Here is a 25,493-nt window from a genome sequence, read left to right on the forward strand (position 1 = left end):
TGTCCCTTTTGGAATCGCGGGGGGTCGCTGTAGCCTATCTCAGCTGCATTTGGGCGGAAGGCGGGGTACACCCTGGACAAGTCGCCATCTCATCGCAGGGCCAACACAGATAGACAGACAACATTCACACACTAGGGCCAACTTAGTGTTGCCAATCAACCTATCCCCAGGTGCATGTCTTTGGAGGTGGGAGGAAGCCGGAGTACCCGGAGGGAACCCACGCAGTCACGGGGAGAACATGCAAACTCCACACAGAAAGATCCCGAGCCCGGGATTGAACTCAGGATTACTCAGGACCTTCGTATTGTGAGGCAGATGCACTAACCCCTGTTCCACCGTGCTGCCCAATTTGTAAACAATTATAACAACAACAAAAATAAAAAAAATAATTTCTGCGCAACTAAAAATATCGACCTTATCACTCTAGTATCGATCATATGCTGATACTACTCCTGGTATCAACACTACCAATTTATGGATGGATGCACCCTCCTATTGCATGTTGTGTACTGACTGAAACAATGCTGACACACCAACAGTTGTTATCTTCTCTCACTTCTTATCAATCTACTTTTTAATTTCCTGTTATCTGCTTACTTTATGCAGTAATGTGCTTCCATCTACACTACTTAAACTTTACTAAGCACTTATTTCTTCTGTTGTTTAAAACTATTTTAGCGGTTAGCTTAGCTATTAGCATGCCGGTTCCTGGCTTGCTCTCTGTGTGCAACATGTTTGGACTTGTCCTCCAGTGATAATAATACATGATAATGATACTTTAAATACTAAGAAATGCAGTTTATTTTCTATAATAGAGGTGATTATTTTTAGCTTAGGGGAGGGGCTCCACACTGTGTATAGACATAATTAGCTGCCAGCATTTCAGCCGGGGGACTTAAAATAAAAACATTATTAGCCAAAGATCAGCGTTTGTGATCAGCGTTTAAAGGCATTATTTGTCATTGGCAATCACATACTTTTTCAAGAAAATCGGACAATACTGATCAGTGGTTGATTGATCGGCACATTGCAGCTATTAAGAGCAGGGGTGTCTAAACGTTTTCCACTGCCAGCCACACACTGAAAAATCAAAGCATGACAGTCAATTTTGATATATTTTAATTTTTTTAATTTAATTAATAGTTTTCATTTTTTTAACCCTTAGGGCTCCCTTCAAGTTTGGTTCCAGGGACCAAGAAGGGTCTTAGTCATAAAAATGTTTGAAACAAGTCTTGTGTTGGGGTATTTTCAACGCTTAAATCAGGAGATCAACTTCAGATCTATCTGTTGATATAAAGTTGTTTTTTTTTTGTTTTTTTTACATTTTATGCCCTTTTTGTTTAAGAAACCCCATTTTTGTAATGGCAAAAACACACAATATGCAACATGTTCAAGGTAGAATATTTCATGTGAAGTAATTTGAGCCCTAAATAAATCATCACTAATCAATAATTCACAACATTGACGTTGATTCATTATTATTTTTTGAGCAATGGCAGTTAAAAAAAAAAATCAGACTAAAATTCTGAGGGAGCCAAAAGGGTCCATGCACTCATAAAAGTATAAACGATAATTAATTCATTGTTTTTCATTTTCTTTTAAATTTCAATGCTCAAATCTCTAGATAAACTTCAGATCCATAAACAAATCTGTGGATTTGACCACTGTTTTTTACAGAAAAAAACTGGCAGCTTAGTTGCCAGACTTTTACTGTAAAATATATGGTGTTATTTTATTATTATTATTTTTACAACATATTACTGTAAATACAGTACCGCTGTTTAATTTTATTTTGGCAACTCAGCTGCCAGTTCTTACCATATAAAATGTGGTACCATAAAAAATCATCAACCGTGGATTTAAAAAAAAACATTTGACAGCTCAGTCGACAGAATTTGACTGTAAAAAAACAAACATTGGTCGTTTTTTTTCCAACTACAGTAATATGGTGTAAAAAAAAAAATCCCTAAATTTTACAGTAAAATCTATTTGGTCATTTTTATAGTGTACACTTTGATGGATAACATGCTTCGAAACCATTAGTTAAGCAGATATTTAAGAATGTATTTGAATTTTGACCAACACAGTTAGATAATATATTTGTTGCAATATTGGACACTATTTTTTTCCCCCTGTCAAACTAGAAAAAAAACAATACTTTTAGTAAGAAAATAAGAAAGTAAAGAAAGACAATTTTAAAAAAAATAGAAAATTAGAATTTAGAAAATTTTAATTTCCCCTCGGGGATTAATAAAGTATTTCTGATTCTGATTCTGATAATATACGGTATTTTATTGACACATATTTCAGGCTTTTGCAGGCCATATAAAATGACGTGGAGGGCCATATCTGACCCGCGGTCCTTGAGTTTGACACCTGTGCACTAGACACACCAATGAGCTTGTTTATAGATTTACAATAAAACTCCTCATGGGAAGTTGCCATTTGTTATACCTTTTTGACATGATACAATGCACATTAATAAACAATATCAAATATAAATGTGACACATTGTAGCCAAAGGCTGATTTCCATCTGCATCTCATTGCAAAGAAACAAGTCCAGGGCTCCCACTAATTCAGCGTTATAGTGAGTTGTATTTTTCGCAAGTGGTAAGCCGGTCCCTGAAAATAATGCCTACATTAAACCGGTCCGTGGTGCAAAAAAAGGTAGAAAAACACTGGTGTACATTATACAGTAGTTACTTTTCTTCCAGATCATACTCCATTTGCAGCTGAATACCTGGTGGTGTGATGGTACACACTTCCGCCTTTTTCCAGGCATGCAGCATAAAAAGTAAGCCAAAAACCTGACAAGAAAAACCCCAAGGAGATAAAAAGAAATGCATTTTCAATTTAATGGATACAAGTCCGTATACAAACAGCACAACAAAAATTTGCGGGTATTTAATGTCCACCGTCTTTGTGGCAGAGGCAGAGTGAGCGCTCTTACCTTCTTCTAGTCTTTGCAGGGGGCGGGGCCAAGTAGCTATTTTCGCTCGCCGGACTTCCGTTCAAGCTAGCGGCAATTAGCCACAGCCTTTTTGCTCGTAAACCTTCCTTTCGGCCATAAAGCACGGTCATATTTATTTAACAAGTGCTTTATTGAACAGGTCACTTTCAATAAGATGGTCGTTTTGACAAAATACGACGAAGAGCAGGATTATATGTGAGTGAAATGTTCGATCATTCGTCTGAAAATGTACCTTTAAAACGGGACAATCTCTCGTTTTAGCAGCACTGAAGTGTAACTATACCTTCATGGCTAATAAATAAAAGTAAATAATTTTCTCTTATTTGGTTAAAATGAATCTTGCTTTTTAGCTTCAGAGGAGCGAATTTTTATATGAATATCATCCAACCATTTTCTACCGCTTGTCCCATTCGGGGTCGCGGGTGGTGCTGGTTATGTTTTGTTTTGTATTTAATGGAGAATTATATTCTCTCTATCGGGCTTGTGCGTAATGCACACAATATATCTAGTGTATTGTTTATTTTCCGTCGTGCCTTTTTATATTTTTTATTTTACATATTGAATATTTAATAATTTTTGCTGCAGTGTAGTCAACATCTAGGCCAAAGGGTGAGCCTTACATCAGCTAAGCAACACATTACCTGACCTACTCTTACTGGACATTTCATTAGGTACACTGCCACAACCCATTACAATGGTTATAGTTCCATCACAAAACCCTTTCTTTGTTGGAATACTTCTTTTATTGCTTTTATATCATGAGAGAATAAGTATGTTTATTTGTTGAAACTATAACACTACTGTGAAATTGTTATTTGACTTTCATTCTTGTGTGCAAGTTATGTTATTTGTAGTATTGTAGTAGTTTGCAGTGTTTTACATGGTATTGTATTTATTTGTAGTATTGCTGTACTTTTATACATATCGTTTGCAATACCATGAATTGATTACGTGGACCCCGACTTAAACAAGTTGACAAACTTATTCGGGTGTTACCATTTAGTGGTCAGTTGTACGGAATATGCACTGAACTGTGCAATCTACTAATAAAAGTTTCAATCAATCAATACATTACCATTTGCACACCTACAGTCTGTTTGGATATTTATTTTTGAGTTATTGGTTTGGATAAGCTCACGTTTGTACATTAGGTCACCTAAAACTAGAAACAGCTGAGTTATTGTGTAGAAATATATTAACTTCAATAGTGCACTTAATTCGTCAACTGTGTTCCAAAAAAGAGAACATTTTTCAAGAACATTCAAACTACTCATTGAATCAAAAATACTGTAATTCAAAGACCTGGTGCTGTTGCAAACAGCTAAAATTATGCACAAAGGAAAATTTAACCCGCTACCCAAGAATGTACAACAATTCTCAACGAAAGAGGAGAAATATAATCTATGAGAAAAATTTAACTTGAAAAATCTGTATGCACGCACAACATTTAGGACCTTTTAGCATATCGGTGTGTAGAAATAAATTATGGAATGGATTAAGCAAAAAAAGTCAACGTACTAATATGATCCAGTTTTCAAAAATGTTAAATATCAAAGTGTTTACAAAGTACAAAAAAGGGGAATACTAAATATCTTGAACCTGATTAATGAATGACACATAATCCATCACATATTCAGTAAATTAGATACCTAGTATCCATGGGAACTGTATTGGTATTCATTTATTTATTTATTCATTGTTGTTGTGTTTAAAACTGAAAAAGGAAGTGAACAATTGTGTTAGAAAAGGGAAGGGGTAGGAATACATAAGAATTGCTTCTTCATACTGCTTTTCAGACATGTTCGAATGTGAAACTGTAAACAGGTAACTGTAAATATGTTTGAAACATTACTACGTGGTTAATATTTTGTTATAATACTCATTTATTGTTGATATGGTTTTTGTTTTGGGTTTCTTTCTTTTCTTCTTTTATTTTTTTTGACGTGTCCAAAATAAATATGTACAATACAATACACCTGACTGCGATGAGGTGGCGACTTGTCCAGGGTGTACCCCGCCTTCCGCCCGATTGTAGCTGAGATAGGCTCCAGCGCCCCCCGCGACCCCTAAGGGAATAAGCGGTAGAAAATGGATGGATGGACAATACACCTGAACCCTGCGATGTGGTGGGGACTTGTCCAGGGTGTACCACCGGCTTCCGCCCGAATGCAGCTGTGATATGCTCCAGCACCCCCCCCCCCCCCCCCCCGCAACCCAAAAGGGACAAGCAGTAGAAAATGAATGGATGGATGTACAATACACCTGTCAGTATGATACAGTGCAGCGCTTCACTTTTGCAAACTACATGTATAAATATAATGCTACCTTTTAATTATTTGTATATATAAAAAGTATTATTATTCGTCTAAAGGCCGTACTTAATGGTGTGTCCAGCGAGTGTGAATCGGTTTACTGGCGCTATTGAAAGTGCATATTTCCATTGCCAGACTCAGTGGTACCTCAATTTATGAGGTACCACTGGCTCTTGACTCAAAACACTTGTATGTTAAATCAACTTCGCCCAATGAAATTAAATATAATCAATTCAATCTGTGCTTGACCCCCAAAACAGCACCATTTTAACATGTAATGTGCCTTTTAAAAAGAAAAAGAAACCTTCAAATTAGAAAAATTTTACCAAAAAAAACAATACAATACAATGTACTACAAACAACTACAGTAGTTTTATGAATAATGTAATAGTAATGTACAGCATTTACTAGAGATTGACTGATACCGATATATATATATATATATATATATATATATATATATATATATATATATATATATATATATATATATATATATATATATATATATATTGGATCTGATATTCTCTTACAGTGGAAGTGACATGTTGACGTCAACATTTCGAATACTATTACAAACTCCAACGCTTAACTTTGTTGAGGTATGTTTATTTCTAAAACAAGTAAATAAAAATGATTATGACATTATCATGCAAAGATATAAAGTACAACACGTAATGTACAGATCATCAAAAGCATTATTTGGGTAGAAATATCATAAGTTACGTTACGTTACTAACGTCTTTATCGAGGCATGATCGTAACAATCCATATTTTGTATTATTATGCAATATTAGGCAGCCTACACACACGTACACTACCGTTCAAAAGTTTGGGGTCACATTGAAATGTCCTTATTTTTGAAGGAAAAGCACTGTACTTTTCAATGAAGATAACTTTAAACTAGTCTTAACTTTAAAGAAATACACTCTATACATTGCTAATGTGGTAAATGACTATTCTAGCTGCAAATGTCTGGTTTCTGGTGCAATATCTACATAGGTGTATAGAGGCCCATTTACAGCAACTATCACTCCAGTGTTCTAATGGTACAATGTGTTTGCTCATTGGCTCAGAAGGCTAATTGATGATTAGAAAACCCTTGTGCAATCATGTTCACACATCTGAAAACAGATTAGCTCGTTACACAAACTACAAAACTGACCTTCCTTTGAGCAGATTGAGTTTCTGGAGCATCACATTTGTGGGGTCAATTAAACGCTCAAAATGGCCAGAAAAAGAGAACTTTCATCTGAAACTCGACAGTCTATTCTTGTTCTTAGAAATGAAGGCTATTCCACAAAATTGTTTGGGTGACCCCAAACTTTTGAACGGTAGTGTATGTTAGTATATACAAAATATTTCAGCGATACAAATCTGGCTCAACAACTGCTGTGCTGTTTTGCATTGATTGATTGATTGAAACTTTTATTAGTAGATTGCACAGTACAGTACATATTCCGTACAATTGACCACTAAATGGTAACACCCGAATAAGTTTTTCAACGTATTTAATCAATTCATGGCAGCTTCTCTCTTGTGTCCCTGCAATAAAACTAGATTTAATTTAGTTTGAGTTCTTTATTCCCTCAATAACAGAAACATGATTCTACTTCAAGAGACTGTTTCAATACTGATAATTTTTAGCAGCTTTGATTCACAGACACATCGGGAGGTAGTACGAGTTAGCAGAGTTGCTGTTTATGTTTATTATGATTTTACGGTGTTCTGAATCATAGTAATGTTACAAGTAGTTGTGACATGTAGAAGATTGGGATGTTTATTAAATTTTTCGAGAGAGTTTTTCTATGTTATCTTTGACACAGTTGTACACCCACCAGTTTCTCTCTACAATTTCCCTGTCTTAGGTTTGAAGGACGCTGCAAAAGACCTCGGCTTCTGTTTGGCTCTGCCTTTTACCAATGTGTGGTTTACGTAACCAATGAGATGGCGCCGTGAGCGGGACAGTGCTGGAGACAAAGAGGCGCGGCTGCATCTGAGCCAAAATAACCAGTTTTAAATGGGCCTGTTGGATTGAAAAAAGGCAGACGCTTGTTCGATGATTGTTAGATACAAAATGATAATAATGGTCATAACAGAGGTAAATATTACCATTCATTGTCAATAAAAAAAGAAAAAATAGTCAATACCGATTAAAAAATGGCTGATGCCGATGTATATCAAATGACCAAATATCGGCGCTGATAAACGTCGATCCAGAGCATTTACCATGCAGAGAGTGGACTTCTACGGTAGCTCGTCATATCTGTTTCCTTGTCAAACTCACCATTAGCCGCTTCTTCATATTTACATGGATAAATGTCCGTCGTTTAGATATTAACATTCTTCGCCGGCGTGCTTCTGTATGGTGCAGACTAGCAGTGATACGCTCATCCTGCTTCGCCAAGTTGACTACACACTCAGTCATGTTTTTGATGATTTCCTTAAATCAATGATTATCATCCGCTTCTTCAACACTGTCTTTTCACTTTTTACCTTAAATCACACTTAAATTAAAGTACCACTGTATTGCTGTTGTATTGTATTGTAAAAATGTTTATTCACATAACATTACAGGTTCAAGTGTGAAAATACTGCACCAAAGAAGCATTATTTTTTGGAGAAGAAAGAATATTTACAGTAGTTTCTGCTCAAAACCTCCACAACGTCACTCTTGTTAGGAAGGAATTATTTTCTCAAGTACGACGGTGAAACCAAAGTCCAAGATTAAACGCTAACAAAAGTAATTGTGGCGCCAAGTAAACATGATGTACGTTTTACATTTAAATGTTATACATTTCCCAGAATGGTATGACTTCTGTAAATGGAGGGCTTTTAAAGTGTGAGGCGGGCTTGTCTGTTCAATTCAAAGTGTTTTTATTGTCTTTGTCAGCCTGATCGAGGAGCGTAAATGCACCTCCCTGCCCAACTCTCCAGCCAAGCGAGTGTGTCCCAGCAAAAAGAAGCAGTTTTACATCAACCAAGCCATCCGCAACTCTGACCTTACTCCTCGAGCCAAAGGCAAGAAGAGCCTGCGTCGACAGGAGAACAGTAAGATTTTTTGCCGATAATATGATCCAATTAGAAAATAGCTCAGTGACTCGTGTTTTCCTCAATACTGCAATTTATTTGGGCAGTAGATGATGTCATCGTGTTATTTGCAGAATAATTAGGTGAGCAAAAAACATGAAAAGCAAACCAGATATTTTTAGATGTCAGGCTCCAAAAGTGTCCAATAAAACTAGAAAAAGTGTCCAGATTTATTGCTAGTTGTCTTTTTGAAAAAGAGCCTCTTGAGAAGGTTATTCACCTGGCGGCCCAGGAATGACACCATGCCGGCTCCTGCGCTCAATTAAAAACTTGGGAGACAAACATTTTTACAGCAGATTCCTAAAAACACAAGTGCTCCTGTAGTATAGAGGACCTTGGACCATTGTTAACACATTGAGAGATCCTTGCATTGACATTTTAACCTTGCGAGCAAACATAGAACACTGGGGTCCAAACTTGTGATTTACATCACTGAGGCATTCCTCAAGGCTCCCCTTTAAGTCTTCTCCTTTTTTGGAATGTACACATTTTTTTTCTAATGTGATTTATGTAACTAAGGTGTTGTTGTAGCTTCTTTACTTCAGTTGCAGTTAGTAGTCATTTGTTCAACTTCTTTAGTTAGTTAGTTTTCCTCAAAGTTGCATTTTGGGACCTCTCTGTTTGATAATTTGGGCTATTCAACTAGTGGCCTGCGAGTTCAGTTCTAACAACTTGTAAGAGAGTCACATTTTTGCAGCAGATTCTTAAACACACTAGAGTGCTGTCATAGAGATGATCATTTACAAGGTCCTAGCAGAGCGATCCTGTAACTCTGACAAAATCAATAGACAGAAATCAATTGTCTACTGTAGAGGATGGTGGTTCTTTGGAATATACAAAATCAGACTAATAGTGAAGGGAGAAGTCCAGCCCCATTGTCCTTAGCTTTCTGGAAATGTGACCCCAAAACAACGTGGACTACAGGGAGGAGGTGAAACATCTGGTTGACTGGTGCAGAACCAACAACCTGGTCCTTAACGTCGACAAGACCAAGGAGACCATCGTCGACTTCAGGAGGCACCAGTCCAGCCATACTCCATTCTTCATCAACGGCACAGCTGTGGAGATCGTAAGCAGCACCAAGTTCCTAGGGGTGCAGATAACTCACAATATGACCTGGTCCCTACACACCAGGGCTCTTGTAAAAAGAGCTCAGCAACACACGCACTTTTTGAATCGGATGAAAAGAGCACAGCTCACTATCCCCATTCTCACCACATTCTGCTGAGTAACTGCATCTCTGTCTGGACTGGAGCCTGCAGTGCCTCAGACTGGAAGTCTCTGCAGAGAGTGGTGAGGACAGCAGAAAAGATCATCAGGACTCCTCTTCCTCCTATCCGGAAAATCGCAAAAAGCCGCTGCCTGACCAATGCTCAGAAAATCTGTAGACTCCTCCCGCCCCTACCAAGGACTGTTTTCACTGCTGGACTCTAGAAAGAGGTTCCGCAGCCTCCGTAGCAGAACCTCCAGGTTCTGTAACAGCTTCTTCTCTCAGGCCATAAGACTCTTGAACGCATCATAATAATCCCCTCAATTCCCCCCAAAAACGGATTAACTCGCTGGAATATAAAAACAATATAACATACATCCATAAACGTGGATGCATATGCAAAAGTGCAATATATTTATCTGTACATTAATCTATTTATTTATATCTGCACCTTATTGCTCTTTTATCCTGCACTACAAAGAGGCTAAAGCAACAACATTTTGTTCTTATCTGTACTGTAAAGTTCAAATTTGAATGACAATAAAAGGAAGTCTAAGTCTAAAATTTAGTTGAATATCCCTGGTCTACAAGAGCCTTGTATAGTGAAGCAACCAAAGGTCACCTAAATAGGGGGAAAGTTTATTTTGCTAATATGGAATATATGCCTCTAACAAAAGTGTGGTGTGTCAGGAAGGAGAACTGCCACGGGTTTCCCTGCATGCCTTGCAGTGTGCAGATAGGCTGTAACTTTGAGTTCATACTCCTGCGTAGCCGTTTGTTTATTTCCGTGTGGGAATGCAGATAATGTTACTTCTTACGTTCCATATGTGTTAACTTTCCTGAGTGAGGCAGGTTATTGGATTAGTGACCTTCTGCTCTTTAGTGCAGTGTAATTGAGATTTGTCCTATACCACCAGTTACCTGTGCCAAGGTTCAACAGTCCTCATTTGGATCAGTGCCAAATTGAACCCCTTCCCACCTTCTTTTTTGTCAAAATATTGTGATGTGTAATATATGGTATTGTAAAACTCTGATTCTTCCACACCAAAACCAGCGCGCTATCTTACCAACCTTCTTGAGAGGGAGGAGGAATGTTCCAAAGATGATCTCGAGGTTTGCAGTAGTCCAGCAATCCCGTCCATCTTCACCGAAGCATGCACTAACGACAACTACATTGAGGTGCGTCATCTGGATCTGGAATTAATATTACCGTTGCTGTCATGTGAACTATTTAAGGCTTTGTAAACCAACTGCTATTCCTCGCACTTCTCTTCCCATTCAGCCTTGGAGCGACTTCATGAATTGTTCAGGAGAAGAGCAGGAGAGACTTTTGTCTTTGCTCGAGAGAGAAGTGGCCAGGAAGAAACAGGCCAGACATCTCCTTAAAGATCAGCGGAATGGTAATGCCTGGCCATAGTTGTCATTGTCTGCTAACATACTGTATGTATAATCATTTATTTGAGGACTATATGACATTTCATGATATTTTTTTACAAAGGGTTTCCTAAGGTAGTTAAAAGTAAATAATTGCTTTAAAAAACATTTTTAGAATTAATTTTCACAGTTGGAAAAGGGCTTGACTGGTATGTTTGATAACAATCTAATTCAATCAATCACTCTTTAGATGGATAAACAAATATATACTTTACAATAATAATTTTACATAACTCACTTCAAAAGGCCGATACTTATTTAATTTTTAATAGACTTTTTCACAGCAAACATTTTGACACAATAAGGAGAGACACAATTAGCAGGACTACACTAAGAGCCTGAATGATCCAGCCACACTAAAATGCATATTGCAAGAAGTCTTTTTCATATAGGACAAGTGATGGGTACCGGATCGAGTACTTTTTTTTTTTTGGCACCATGTCTGTGGTCTCCAAATCACCCTTTAGAATTCATCCAACTTATAAGGTTGAATTTCTGGACAGATCATATGTCTAATCATATAATATATTATATATTATATTATATATCATAAGTCAAGGAGATATTGAAGTATTTATTTTTATTTTAACAAGAAAAAAATGTTTGAAATGTATGGTAATATATTAGTTGCCATGATCTAACGTGACCGTTATCATCAGTTTCTTACATTTTGTATTATTTCTTGTCCAGCGCTCTTTGTTTTTTGTTTCCTTCTCCTGTTTACCACCACTCCTGTGGTCTGAGCGCTGGCTCTCTCACCTGTCCTTGGTTGACAATCAGGATGTTTCTTATGCTAGCCCTGTCTTGTGGACGGCGCTGGATCATTTTGTTTTGTTTGCTTTGCACTTAACACGTGTTCGCTCTTTGTGCACCTCATAGCTGCCCATCTTTGTTTTTTAAGTTTCCTGTGTTTTCCCCATACAAAAAGGGGGTATTTTGCCATCTCTGCATCCCGGGATCCAGATATTCACTGGAATGTAACAGATTGTTGTATTATTAGATATTAGAGTTTAAAACATATGCAGTTGCATGCAGTACATGTTTTATTTTCTGTCAAAATGCAAAGAACATATACATTTAGTAAGAAAAGATAAAGTACTTTATTGACGCATATTATTTCCAGACTTTCATGGGCCGTATAAAATAATGTGGTGGGCCAGATCTGCCTCCACAGGCCTTGAGTTTGACACCTGTGCTTTATTAGTCTTTTAGTTTTGTGGATTGGATAGGATGCAGTGGCGGCTCTGGCTTCAATTGCACCCTCCTTTCGCGCCCCTGTGATATATAATCAATGTTACACCATATTAACAATGTAAATAGTTTTATTTTCAAGCAATTTGTTTGTACCGGTACTTATTTATCTTTTACATTACCGTGCGGTGAACCATCTGACACGCATCCTCTCCTGATGCCCAAATAAGCGCTGAGCACAAATACGGGTACATATAAACTTAATTGCTCGGCAATTGTCCTTGTCGCCCATATCAAAAACTGACACCGACAAGATGGATGGATGAATAGCAGGTACTTGAAAAGTGTATTCATACTAAAAGTTTGTGCTTGTTGTTGATTAGTTAAATCAGATTTTTGTTTGATTTATTGATTGTCTTTCCACAGTAAATCCTGCCTTCACAGCTCAAGAATGTTTCCAGAGAATCGACCGGAGACTGCGAATAACTTTGAGACGAAAACAAATCCCAGTGGTGAGCTTTTCAACAAGCTTAATATTGTATACATGTGTGCAAGCTTAGAGCCTTGTTCTCCTCTTTACTCTTTCCCTCAACCTCTAGTGGTGTGTTGCTGTCTTCCTGTTATTTACATTACCATTTGAATCTATGTCTGCATGTGTTTGGTAATTTGGTGCAAGCAGGAAAATGCAATAAGAGACTTCTTTAGAAGTTAAAGTTTTATATAAATGTTGAACTTAAAATTAATTTGAATTGTTTGGTAGACTTGAGTGCTCCATTTAAACAGTTCAAGCCCCTCCCTCCCAGTTCTCAAATTAGTTGTCCGTTTTACCGAGTCCTGCAGAGAAAAGTTCCCTCTTTCTGTTCCTGTCTCATGTAGCTGTTTTTCTTTTTGGATTCTTCTTACAGGGAACTCTGGAAGTCCTTGAAGAAAACATTCTGAGCTTCTTCGTCACTCAGCCTCGCTCAGTTTACACAGCCAACCTCTCCAGCAGGTGTACATTTGTTTGTGCGTTCATCAAAGTGAAGTTTTAATTCACACAAGAAAAATGTCTCATTATATGAGTCAAACTGCACATTGCATCTATTGTTTTTCTCCCAAGGGATGGGTACTGAATTCAGTAGTTTTATTGGTACCGACCGAATGCCATCGCTATTACCGGGTACCGATTTACGTAAACTCGAATTGAGCCATATTTTGACACCTTTGTTGCATGTGATGTCACGTCCGGTTGCAAAGTCAGCGTTGGAACTCGACTCAAGCACTTGGCCAGGAAAGAGCAGTCAAGCACTCAGAGTGGACTCAGGCGACTGCCTTTAGTTAATGTTACAATTTTCCATACCAACAAAAAGGCCTTCGAAAGTACAGTTGGGCTCCACTTTTCAAACTGGGCTTACTCGATTTGCCATAGATATGCTAAACATTAGCATTGGCAATTTTACATCGCTATTTCAACCCCTCCAAATTTGGTTATTAAAACTACAACTAAGATGCACGTTACAATCAAACAACTTGTATGTAATAAACAATACCTACAGTAGTAGTACACTTTGTAGGACTCAACAAAAGAAAATACTGGCACATTCAACTTAATACAGTGGTGTCGATCACCGGGCATTAAAAAATAGACTTAAACATTACCTATCATTAATCTTCACTATGATGTCACATTCGTCACTGACGTACACGGCAATCGAGTGTCTTGTGAGACGACTGCTGGTGCAAGCTCAGTATGAAGAAAAAACAGACAGGCAAGAACGCGAAAAACTCCTTTTATTTCATCAAAGACTCTCTCTCCCAAACACTTAAACGTAAAGATCAACCGCACAGTTTCTGTCTTCGCAATAAAAATACTCCTCTATCCTGTCTGTGTAAACAAAATAAGGGTGTCAGAAAAGTGGAGCACACAAGCTAGCGAGCTACGTAGTTCACCTCCAATGTATTGCTTGTAAAAGGTATACAAAGGAATATGGAAGCTGGACAAATAAGAAGCTAAAAAAAACTCTGATGTGACATTGGAAAGAAAGGAGGACTTTTTTCCCTACAATGTCAATTCGAAGTTGTGGAACTTATCGGCACTACTGTGAATCCTGTGATTACAATCAATGCAAGTCATAAAAATTAGGTAATACACCAATTTATATTCTTGTCTTCAAGAAAGAAGGTAATATATATGCTTTTAACATGTTTCTATTTTTAATCCAACTTTTTTTATTGGCATTTTCAAATACAGAAAAAAGTGCAAGTCGAAACAGTACAATTTTAAAGTCAGAAAATTCTTCACACCCTTTCCCTTAAAACCCAAATCCCCACCCACCCTCCCACCCCACTCAGGTCACACCAACAAGGGACATATGGCACAATCATATAACAAGTAAGACGACAAAGACAGACATCCTCACATACACACACACATACGAGGCCAGAGACAGACAAACAGGCTGAAAGGAGAGAAAGGAAGAAAATAAAATTAAAATAAAATACAATTAAATTAAATTAAAATAATAATAATAAATAAAAGGGAGATTATTCCTCATCTGCGTCTGGGGATAAATCAAGAGAGTTGACATACAGCAAGAAAGGACTCCATGAGCTTTCAAACGCTTGAGCCGAGCCTTTTAGCGAAAACCTAAGTTTTTCTAGTTTTAGATTGTAGAGAACCTCTCTAATCCAACGGCCGTGTGATGGGGGACGAGCCAGCTTCCAATTAAACAAGATCAATCGCCTGGCCAGCAAGGTCGTAAAAGCAACAGCGCGTTTTAATGATACCGGGCATATGTTATCGGGGCATACGCCAAAAATGGCTGATAATGGGTTGGGGGGAAAGTTTTGACCGTATGCTTTCCCGATCGTGTACATGTTTCTATTTTTATTAGACACCTTAGACTAGACATGTTAACAAAAAAGAACTGTCATGTGTGTGTATTTTTTTTTTTTAAATCTCTCTCTCTATATATACAGTATATATATATCTATATATATATATATAGATATATATATATTTATTTATCCATCTATCTAAATATATACACATTTATATGTGTGTGTACATATATCATACTTGCCAACCTTGAGACCTCCGATACCGGGGGGTGGGGGGTGGGGGGGCGTGGGCGTGGTTAATAGGGGAGTATATTTACAGCTAGAATTCACCAACTCAAGTATTTCATATATATATATATATATATATATATATATATATATATGTATGAAATACTTGACTTTCAGTGAATTCTAGCTATATACATATATGTATATATATTTATTTTATTATACATATAAATAAAATAAATACTTGAATTTCAGTGTTCCGGGGGCTATCCAGTAGATGGCAGTATTGTCCTGTTTAACTTCTCCTCCGTTCATGACTCGGCCACCGTGTTCAATGGAGAAGTCTGTTTTACAAAATGTACAGGCAACATAATTACATACCCCTTCCCCTTCGAACTGTCCTAGATGAACTGAAATTCTTGTTTCCATTCGTTTTGGAAGTTGCAAGCGTATTTCTTCATCTTGCTCGTCGACGGCATCGCCATGTCTGTAACTTCCTCGTTCTTCTGCTCCGCCTCCTTGTTGTGTGCGCAGTTGTGCACCCTACTCTCTAAAAGCCGTAGATGTTATGACGTCATTGGGCAGGCAAGCTGTTTATATTGTGGGAAAGCGGACGTGAGAACAGGCTGTCCCCACTCAGGTCCGCATTGAGCTGGAGGGGGCGTGGCCTCCAGCTCCGGCTGAATACCGGGAGTTTGTCGGGAGAAAATTTCTGCCGGGAGGTTATCGGGAGAGGCGCTGAATACCGGGAGTCTCCCGCTAAAAACGGGAGGGTTGGCAAGTATGACATATATATATATATGTATGTATGTATCTATGTATGTATGTGTGTATATATATATATATATATATATATATATATATATATATATATATATATATATATATATATATATATATATTACATAATTTCATAAGTTACTAGCCTGCTGAATGTGTGGCACCACTGAACTAATGGCAAAGATTACTTCCTGACTACGGAATGCTTTAGAAAAATGTGTGATAGTGAGGCCGCAAATTTTGACGCGCGCTGTGATGTATTTATTCACTAATAAGTTCCTCAATTGTTTGATGAAACAGTGCACACAGGAAAACCTTTTTTTGTTCCATAATGTGAGTTTTTTTAATCACATGCATCCCTCATGCTCAAAAGAAAAACATGCCTTTTTCTGGTCAGCCCACATTTTTATTTGATCACTTGAGGTGGGGCTGACAGAGTGCAGCCTATAAACTGTGCAGCTACAGCAACAACATTCCAAGAACATGTGTCAAGTGTTACACATGCGCAACATTAGGTTGCATGCAGTTATTGGCTTGTATAAGTGATTCATGTTGTTGTTTTTCAGCTTTGAAAGGCTGCTGCTCCATGCTATCTGCCAGTACATGGACCTTGTTTCTTCAAGTGAGTGTAACAAACTTTGGCTTTTTTAAACCCTTACGATGGAACCTCGATTTACAAACCTTATTGGTTCTTTAACACTGTTGAAAAATGAAAAGTGGGTATATTAAAGCAAATTTCTCTGTAAGAAACAATGTAAATATCAATAATGGGTTTCAGCCTCGACAAGAGTCCATATTTTAGTAAAAGTTTGCACACTTTGAACACAATATAAAGCGCTGTACAGTACTGTGTATCCAACAAACTTTACAAGGGGCTGATGGATTAACTTTCTCTTTAATAACAAAGCCAAAACAACTAGCTGAATTGTCCTCATTTGCCGACACAGTCACTAGCACTCACTGTTTGAAATCACAAAACCCATTAACTTCAACAGCCTGATCGCTACAATTAATGCAAAAAAATAAAATAAAATCCTCTTAACCTTGTCAGTTAATCTTCTTGGTGTGCAGCAGAAGGGAGGGGTGTTGAGGCAGTATCGACAACGCTGTAGATCAGGGGTCCCCAAACTACAGCCCGCCAGCGTCCAAAATCAGGCCCGTGGGAAGTCCCAAGTATAAAAAAAAAATTAAAAAAAATATATATATTTTTTCCGACTTATCTTATCCACTTTGTACCGCTTTCTACTCACGGTGTCTCCTAGCCGCTCAGGCAAATCATATTGTCTAAAAATGCATTTTCTCATCGATAACGTGACATCATCGCGCGTGCGGAAAGTGCGCTATATATATATATATATATATATATATATATATATATATATATATATATATATATATATATATATATATATATATATATATATATATATATATATATATATATATATATATATATATATATACATACATATATATATATACAGCCCGGCCCCCGGCCAAATTGTTTTAACCCAATGCGGCCCCCGAGTCAAATTCTGGAACGTTTCAAACCATGCATGGCTTGTCCATTGCTTTCTTTGGACTTGGAAAAGATTCAATTATAGAAGCCATATCATTGTAGAACCCCCTGAATGAAGCAGGATATGGCCCTTTTAAATAATAATGAGTATTTTGAAACAACACATCTAAAAAAAATATTGACTCACATAGGTATAATTATCAATTATAAACCTATTTTCAGATTGATCAACAGGCACAAAAAAATTAAAAACTACCTCCATCCATCCATTTTTTACCACTCGCCCCTTTTGGGGTTGAAGTCGGGGAGGCACTACCTATACTTAAATTAAAATTGCCTATACTTTGGACTCATATTGAGAGAGCAAAAATAGAAAAATGTTGCAAACATGCTAAAGTAAAATGAAGTGAATTATATTTATATAGCGCTTTTCTCTAGTGACTCAAAGCGCTTGAAATAGTGAAACCCAATATCTAAGTTACATTTAAACCAATGTGGGTGGCACTGGGAGCAGGTGGGTAAAGTGTCTTGCCCAAGGACACAACGGCAGTGACGAGGATGGCAGAAACTGGGATCGAACCTGGAACAGTCAAGTTGCTGGCACGGCCACTCTACTATATGAGCATCTGAGATCGATCAGCCACAATGGCTGTGCTGCCAGGCACAAAATGGCGGCGCTGCGAGGCACACAACGGGTGGATTAAATGTTCGTACACTGAGACAAAGTTTTGTACACCAAAGCATATTTTTATTTGGTCTGTGGTTTGTAAATTAAATGAGGGGTCTGTAAATCGAGGTTCCATGTATGTGTGAAGTGTGTCAGAAAAGTTCTAGGACTAGAGTCACAAAACATAGCCTCTTCACCCCTTGGAGTTTTTTTTTTCCAGTTTTGTTGTCACAGCAAGATACATGTCATCCACGTCTTGAAAACGTGTCCCCTTTGATAAAGTTTGACAAAAGAGGGGAAAAAACACAGAGACCCAGGTCGGGGGAGTGAGGGCGGTTGCTCCAGCAAAGCAATTTTATTCTCGGCCAGGAAGCAGCCATGAGTTGTCCTGCCACAGCTCTCGCTTCTTTTTGTGCACTGAACAAAGCAAACACTGCAGGATCTCTTTATATATGTGCTAGTGTGGCAAGAACTCACAGGAGACAATAACTCTCACATTCAAAGAATGCGATCAACATAAACAGTCTTGGGAGTTTACTGACTTGCCTTGTATTATGAACAATGCAAAAGGCAACAATGGTTTTCCTTATGTCCAAGTGTGTCACAACACAGAGGAATAGTGATATTTTAAAATGTAAATGGTAAATGTACAGTATGTTCCTTTAAATGTTAGGACTCATTCAGTGTTTGTTGAAATCAAACTGCACCACATAAAAAAATCACTATGGAGACTGTCAAGATGGCGTAGAACATGTATGCCCAGACTTTTAAAGTCTATTTGTTGAACCCCTCAGGTAGTGACATGAATGGGTCACGTCAGACTGAAGTGGTAAACAAACAAGAGGACTTCCTGCCTCCCACGCCTCTGCTATCGGCCTACTTGGAACAAAGATGCTGAGGCGGAGGCTACGCTCACCTGCAGGCCTTAAAGTAAGCAGGGGCCTGCGACATGAACGTCTGCAAGGTTGACCCCGGGTAGAAAAATTGCTCTGGTCTGTTAGGAAGCTGTTAGTTCTGAATATATCCATCACTTAAATCATTTAATTGTGTGTCACACACTGCATCAGTCACAGTGTAGGACGGCACTTACGAATAAAATGTCATAGTGTAAGGGAATTCAAAAGTAGTTGATATTACTCAAGGCTTTATTATGGTGTTTGTGCATGAATGTGATCGTGATGCCGTAATGCACTTCATGAATATTATACTGTACTATTGCTACTACCCCACTGCTAAAATATTAGTTGCATCCCATCGCGATGTCTTCGCTGCCTTTGCGTGATTGTTTTTGTAAAAAGATTTATTTGCAACAAGCTTTATATTTTCTTTTTTGGTTTGTAAAAAAAAAAGCACATTTGACCAACGGTGAATTTATCAAGCTACGTAATCGAATGCGTAACAAAATCAAGAAGCTATCTCATGGGATACATTGTAGACTGTAGACATCTACAGCTGTGCATTTCTAATTAACAAATACTTAAGTTTTATTATGAAATTAACTCCATATTTTTATTTACACATTATTCTCTGCTTGAAATGTAAAATGTCTGCTTTTTACAGCAACATTAATATTAAGTGGTAGCTATTTGCTCCTATAACCCCGCATTTCTACTGGTGGCGTAACAGCTGCAGAAGGTCTCCGCCATCTTTTACGAGATCTTGCGAATCCGTGCGTAATCGCGTGATAAAGGGGGTTGTAGTAAAGGGAACCACTAACATCATATTCTGTCCGTCCGGAGGAGCAGAAGCAAATAAACTTGGTCCTGCTATTCGGGATATGTAACGGCTGCTGAACGGCAACACCGCGGAACGTCTCGACCTTTGCCGTCCATCAATACCAACAGGCAGGCGTCTGTGACGGCACAGACTTGACTCGTGGAAAAGACGACAGTTTTACCTTGCAGAACGACAACTTTATTTTTCTATTTGTAGCAAGCAACAACACAACAGTGGTATCATCCCTGGTGAGCGTTACACACACACAAACCTCATTTAATCTCTTGCTTACCGCTTCCCGGACCCCTGTATCAGCTAGTATTTGACAGAGATCCCCAAATAGCTGTCCAGAATGTGACTGTAATATGATTCTTTGATTTTGGATCTCCAAAAATCAGCATGTCCTCATTTATTTGTGTCAACATGTAGGCCTGGGCCGATATTCGATAAGTCCATTAACCGAGCGATAGATGAAAATTTAGTTGGTAACTTTTCCATTGTCTGTAATCGTCATATAGACTTTAAACTTAGACTTCCTTTTTATTGTCATTCAGATTTGAACTTCACAGTACAGATAAGAACGAAATTTCGTTGCATTAGCTCATGGTAGTGCAGGATAAAAAAGCAATAAGGTGCATATATAAGTAAATATATTACTGTACAGATAGATATATTGAACTTTTTCATATGCATCCACGTTTATGGATGTATGTTATATTGTCTTTTTATTCCAGGGAGTTAATCCATTTTGGGGGGAATTGAGGGGATAGTTATGATGCGTTATATGCATGTATTGTTATGGCTGCAAGAAGCAGAGTAGGCACTCTTAGCAGCAGCTGCGAGCGTTAGTACGACATGCACATAAACAGTAAATATAACCGCTTCAAAACTACCGACGGTTAGTATTACTGTATTAAATTAAAATTATTGAAAAGCCGTGGTCGACAATTGCACTGTGATAAGCTTACAGGAGGACTAGTTTTAGCTTGCTACCTAGCGTAAATGCCAACATGAACGGGAGACATTAACATATTTTCCCATTAAGAAACGTCATACTCCAGTCTAAACGTGTATGAACACCTTCATGTCTAAACAACTAAGAAACAGTTTTCTCATTGAACATAAAGGCTGTGCTGTCTTTACACAAAGATATTGATGTATACGCCCCATTCTAAAATGTTTAAAAAATAAAATGGAAAAAGATAAACATACTTAAAAACACAAATTAAGATAATATGGCTGTTACGAAGCCAGAACAATATTTGATGTTTCCTCTGCCAAGAAAGTGTAAAAGATGTTAGTGTGTGTGCAAGTACTTTTTGAGCACATTCAACAATACCACAGAAATAATAACTGTGAGGATTTTGGTCACTATAACTTTATGTATGGTTTTGGTTGTGTATATTTGAGGATGCCCTACCCCCTCCTTAACAGAGACAGAACCTATTTTATTGCTTTTGGTTGTGATTTTTATTCCAGTGCAACATTTTGCTAAATTATTTTTATTATTGGTTTGTTTTATTTAACTTGGAAATGTTCAAGTGTTCAATGTTAAAATATACCAGAAATACAAGTTTATTGCATTTAAAAGGGTACACTTGCATTGTTATTACCGTATTTTTCGGAGTATAAGTCGCTCCGGAGGATAAGTCGCACCGGCCGAAAATGCATTATAAAGAAGGGAAAAAACATATATAAGTCGCACTGGAGTATAAGTCGCATTTTTGGGGGAAATTTATTTGATAAACCCCAACACCAAGAATAGACATTTGATAGGCAATTTAAAATAAATAAAGAATAGTGAACAACAGGCTGAATAAGTGTACGTTATATGACGCATAAATAACCAACTGAGAACGTGCCTGGTATGTTAACGTAACATATTATGGTAAGAGTCATTCAAATAACTATAACATATAGAACATGCTATACCTTTACCAAACAATCTGTCACTCCTAATCGCTAAATCCGATGAAATCTTATATGTCTAGTCCCTTACGCGAATGAGCTAAATAATATTATTTGATATTTTGCGGTAATGTGTTAATAATTTCACACATAAGTCGCTCCTAAGTATAAGTCGCACCCCCGGCCAAACTATGAAAAAAAAACTGCGACTTATAGTCCGAAAAATACGGTACGTATTATCATTTCATCAGTGATCATTTTGGTCTCAAGAAAATAATGGCAATAATATCGTTTCTCTGCAATAATCTGTAGGTCAACACATCATCGGACAAAATGTGTTATCGGCCCAGGCCTATCAACAAAGTGAAATTACTTTTGAAAACTTTCAACAAGTTTACTTCAGGTCCTTCCCTGCCCATTAGGACGTTTCAAAGTGTAAAATATGATCAGCCTTAAACACGGAGTATTTTATTTTGTAAACCGCATCATTTATTTTGTGCGTGACTTCCTGTCCCACACAAGCAGATTTTAGCTAAATTGATTTGCTGTATACCCCCTGCGACCCCAAGAGGGACACGCGGTAGAAAATGGATGGATGGAACGCTGTTGTGTTGCGGGGACCGGCAAAAATAGAAGCTCTGCGTATATTTAGCCCAGGGAAGCGGTACGGCACAGGTATGGCAGCACCATGCGCAGGTGGTCCACCAGTAAACTGACACATTGACTAGAAGTTAAAGTTAAAGTACCAATGATTGTCACACACACACTAGGTGTGGTGAAATGTGTCCTCTGCATTTGACCCATCCCCTTGTTCACCCCCTGGGAGGTGAGAGGAGCAGTGGGCAGCAGCGGTGCCGCGCCCGGGAATCACTTTTGGTGATTTAACCCCCAATTCCAACCCTTGATGCTGAGTGCCACGCAGGGAGGTAATGGGTCCCATTTTTATAGTCTTTGGTATGACTCGGCCAGGGTTTGAACTCACTCTAAGTGTCCGCCCTGAGTAGATTAGAAAGAAAATGGAAAGAGTCTGTTGCCGTGGCGGTGCCATTCTGTAGCTGTTATGCATCCATGGAAACCTGGGGTAAGAGTGTCTAAATTACGTTATAGTGTCAAAAAATAGCAGTTAAAATGGGAGTCAATGAGGCCGAAAATGTTCTGAAGAGAAAATGTGTATACTTTGTTTATATCCTATTCTAACAATGTCACCATCAAAAACACAATGTTGTTTTAATTAAAATCAATTTGTAAAAAAAATACCTGGCAAAATTTCCGACCACGAACCTTCAAACATCACATAAGGAACACATGTCATGCCTTATTGTTGCACAAGGGTTAAATGGATTATTTTATAATTGAGAGTATCAAAAACAGGTATTTGGGGGGCTTTTATTTTTTTGAGTGCGTCTATTATTTTTCATTCGCTTGGGCCTTCGAACGTAAGCCTTGAAAATACAGAGGTCTGGACTTGTACGATAAGGACCTTCTCATGCAATGGGGAACTAAATGAGGACATTAAACTGATAATTCATAGTAATAATAACCTAGTAAGTGAACATGTTTACACCGGAAGATGTAAAGCAGAGGAACCAGTCTGTGCTTTAATAGTTAGAATGACGAGTCTGTAGGAGTCAGGTTAGTTCTCATGCATGATAGTGAAGACACACCATTCATTATAGGTTAAGAAGTATTGTAAAAAGATCATAAATATAATCTTTGGAATATGTGCAGTAAGATCTTAAGGTACAGTACCATTGAAAATAGCATTTTTTTAAAAAGTTTTCCAAAGTTTATTTTACTTGATACGTCTGCGTTTACGGACATATTCATGCAGTTACATTTAAGTTGCTAGTCGTGTTCTAAATGGCGCACTACTACACGCAGTTGGAACACACTCATTCAAAGTGCTAAGTGTGGAAGTGTGGGATTATTTGGAACACTGCCACAGTTTCATGGCTGGCAAGACAGGAAGTAAAAGTTGCCAGTGTCATTTACAGTTAAGCCAAACATCAGTTTACATCAACAAAACCTTAAGGCCGCATACAGGAAGTGGAGAAAAATGAGACCCGCTTTGCGTTAGCCATGATGAAGCACTTCTGCCTTAGGAAAACAACTTTTTTCTGTACATATATTTCTACATTTGTATACTTTACTAAACCGTAGAAGCACATATGCAGGTTTTTTTTCTTCTTTTTTCTAACAAAATAAAAGACTAGAGTCTTTTGTACTGTCTTTGACCTGTTGGCCTACTGTATGTGGTTGCCAACAACCAAAGTTTTTGTGGAAACCGTTTCTCAGGCTTGTATACTTCTGCCACTTTGAATGTCATGTCGTGTATCACTTTTTGTGTACAACATCCACTCTTCAACATGTACCCCCGCACACCCCAGTGCTCTGTTTGCCAACATATTCCAACACTTATATTGTAAATTGTCAACATTTGGACTAGAAAAGCCTTTGAATCCGATAGCTTTACACACAAGATTGTGTACATAATGGTGGTGTGTGTGTGTGTTATGGTGCTTATTTATAACTATCATTGCAACAATATATTTTTCTCTTATGATTATGTGCACGAGAATGCTTACAGGCCATATCTGAAAAGACAGTTTAATAAATATTTATTTAACTGAGCTCATCTTTCCATTCTTTCAATATAACTTAAAATGTCATGTGGGCTGCAATGTCGTCTCTCTCCACTTGATGTCACTGTTGCGCAAAGAAATGCAACACCAGTACTGTATATTCTGTTATAATCTCCTTGCACTAAAATCAGAGGTGTCCAAAATGTTTCCACCTAAAGTCATATATTGAAACATCAAAGCCATTTTAGTATTTTTATTATTGTTTATATTTTGTGAAAAAGCTTAAAAAACACAAACAAAGGTACATAAATAGAATAGAATAGAAAGTACTTTATTGATCCCTGGGGGAAATTCAGCACCACAGTTTGCTCACAATAGACAATAATAATAATAAATAATATAATATATTATATATATAATATATAAAGCATTGAAATACTATGTGTTGTTACCAAAAAATAGTACTATTTACGTTTTTTTTGTTTTTTTTTACAACGGGCCAGTAAAAAAACGTATGACTTGTTTTCGTCATTCATCAGTTTTTTACAGCTGGAACAAATATAAAATTGTAGGTGTGTTTAACTGTGCAGCATGGATTTATTTTTAGAACTGTCAGATATAAAAAGTTAGCACATGGGATTAATCACAGAAATTATCTCACTAATCATGTATCAACGCAGATTAATCACCACATATATTTTGAACGCACATGCTCCTTTTACTTAAACCGTCAATGGTTTCCTTAAAAATACACACTCTAAGGCACAGGTGTCAAACTCAAGGCCCGGGGGCCAAATCTGGCCCGCCAAATTATTTTATGTGGCCCGTCAAAGCCTGGAAATAATATGCGTTAATAAAATGCTTAATCTTTTCTTACCAATAAATATATTTGTTCTTTCCCTTTTGACATTACAAATCATGTACTGCATGCAATTGCATATCTTTCCAAAAATAGTTTTTGTTTAAATATAGATAATTACAGTACTTAGATATCTGCTTGACTTGTGATTTCAAAACAAATGATCAATCAAATTGTCGACTGAGTTTTTACCGTAAAATCAAC

The 25,493-nt window shown here is 37.5% G+C and overlaps 1 protein-coding gene across 1 annotated transcript; it reads left to right on the plus strand.

The window, feature by feature from the left end:
• Window positions 1–2,990: 2,990 nt before the first annotated feature.
• On the plus strand, window positions 2,991–24,077 carry r3hdm4 (R3H domain containing 4). The gene is made up of 8 exons (XM_062028479.1): window positions 2,991–3,168; window positions 8,179–8,336; window positions 10,640–10,764; window positions 10,868–10,985; window positions 12,637–12,722; window positions 13,116–13,201; window positions 16,605–16,660; window positions 19,019–24,077. Exons 1-8 carry the CDS (start codon window positions 3,128–3,130, stop codon window positions 19,120–19,122), a joined length of 774 nt encoding a protein of 257 aa, XP_061884463.1. The 5' UTR covers window positions 2,991–3,127; the 3' UTR covers window positions 19,123–24,077.
• The last annotated feature ends 1,416 nt before the right edge of the window (window positions 24,078–25,493 follow it).

This window comes from Entelurus aequoreus, linkage group LG19 (genome assembly GCF_033978785.1).
Source record: "Entelurus aequoreus isolate RoL-2023_Sb linkage group LG19, RoL_Eaeq_v1.1, whole genome shotgun sequence".
Taxonomy (NCBI): domain Eukaryota; kingdom Metazoa; phylum Chordata; class Actinopteri; order Syngnathiformes; family Syngnathidae; genus Entelurus; species Entelurus aequoreus.

Bases quoted from the DNA above. Each gene is read 5' to 3' on its own strand.
- r3hdm4 (XM_062028479.1), top strand. From the start codon at position 3,128: ATGGTCGTTTTGACAAAATACGACGAAGAGCAGGATTATAT. The intron at 13,202-16,604 runs GTGTACATTTGT...GTTGTTTTTCAG, and splicing joins ACAGCCAACCTCTCCAGCAG to CTTTGAAAGGCTGCTGCTCC. The intron at 16,661-19,018 runs GTGAGTGTAACA...TGAACCCCTCAG, and splicing joins CATGGACCTTGTTTCTTCAA to GTAGTGACATGAATGGGTCA.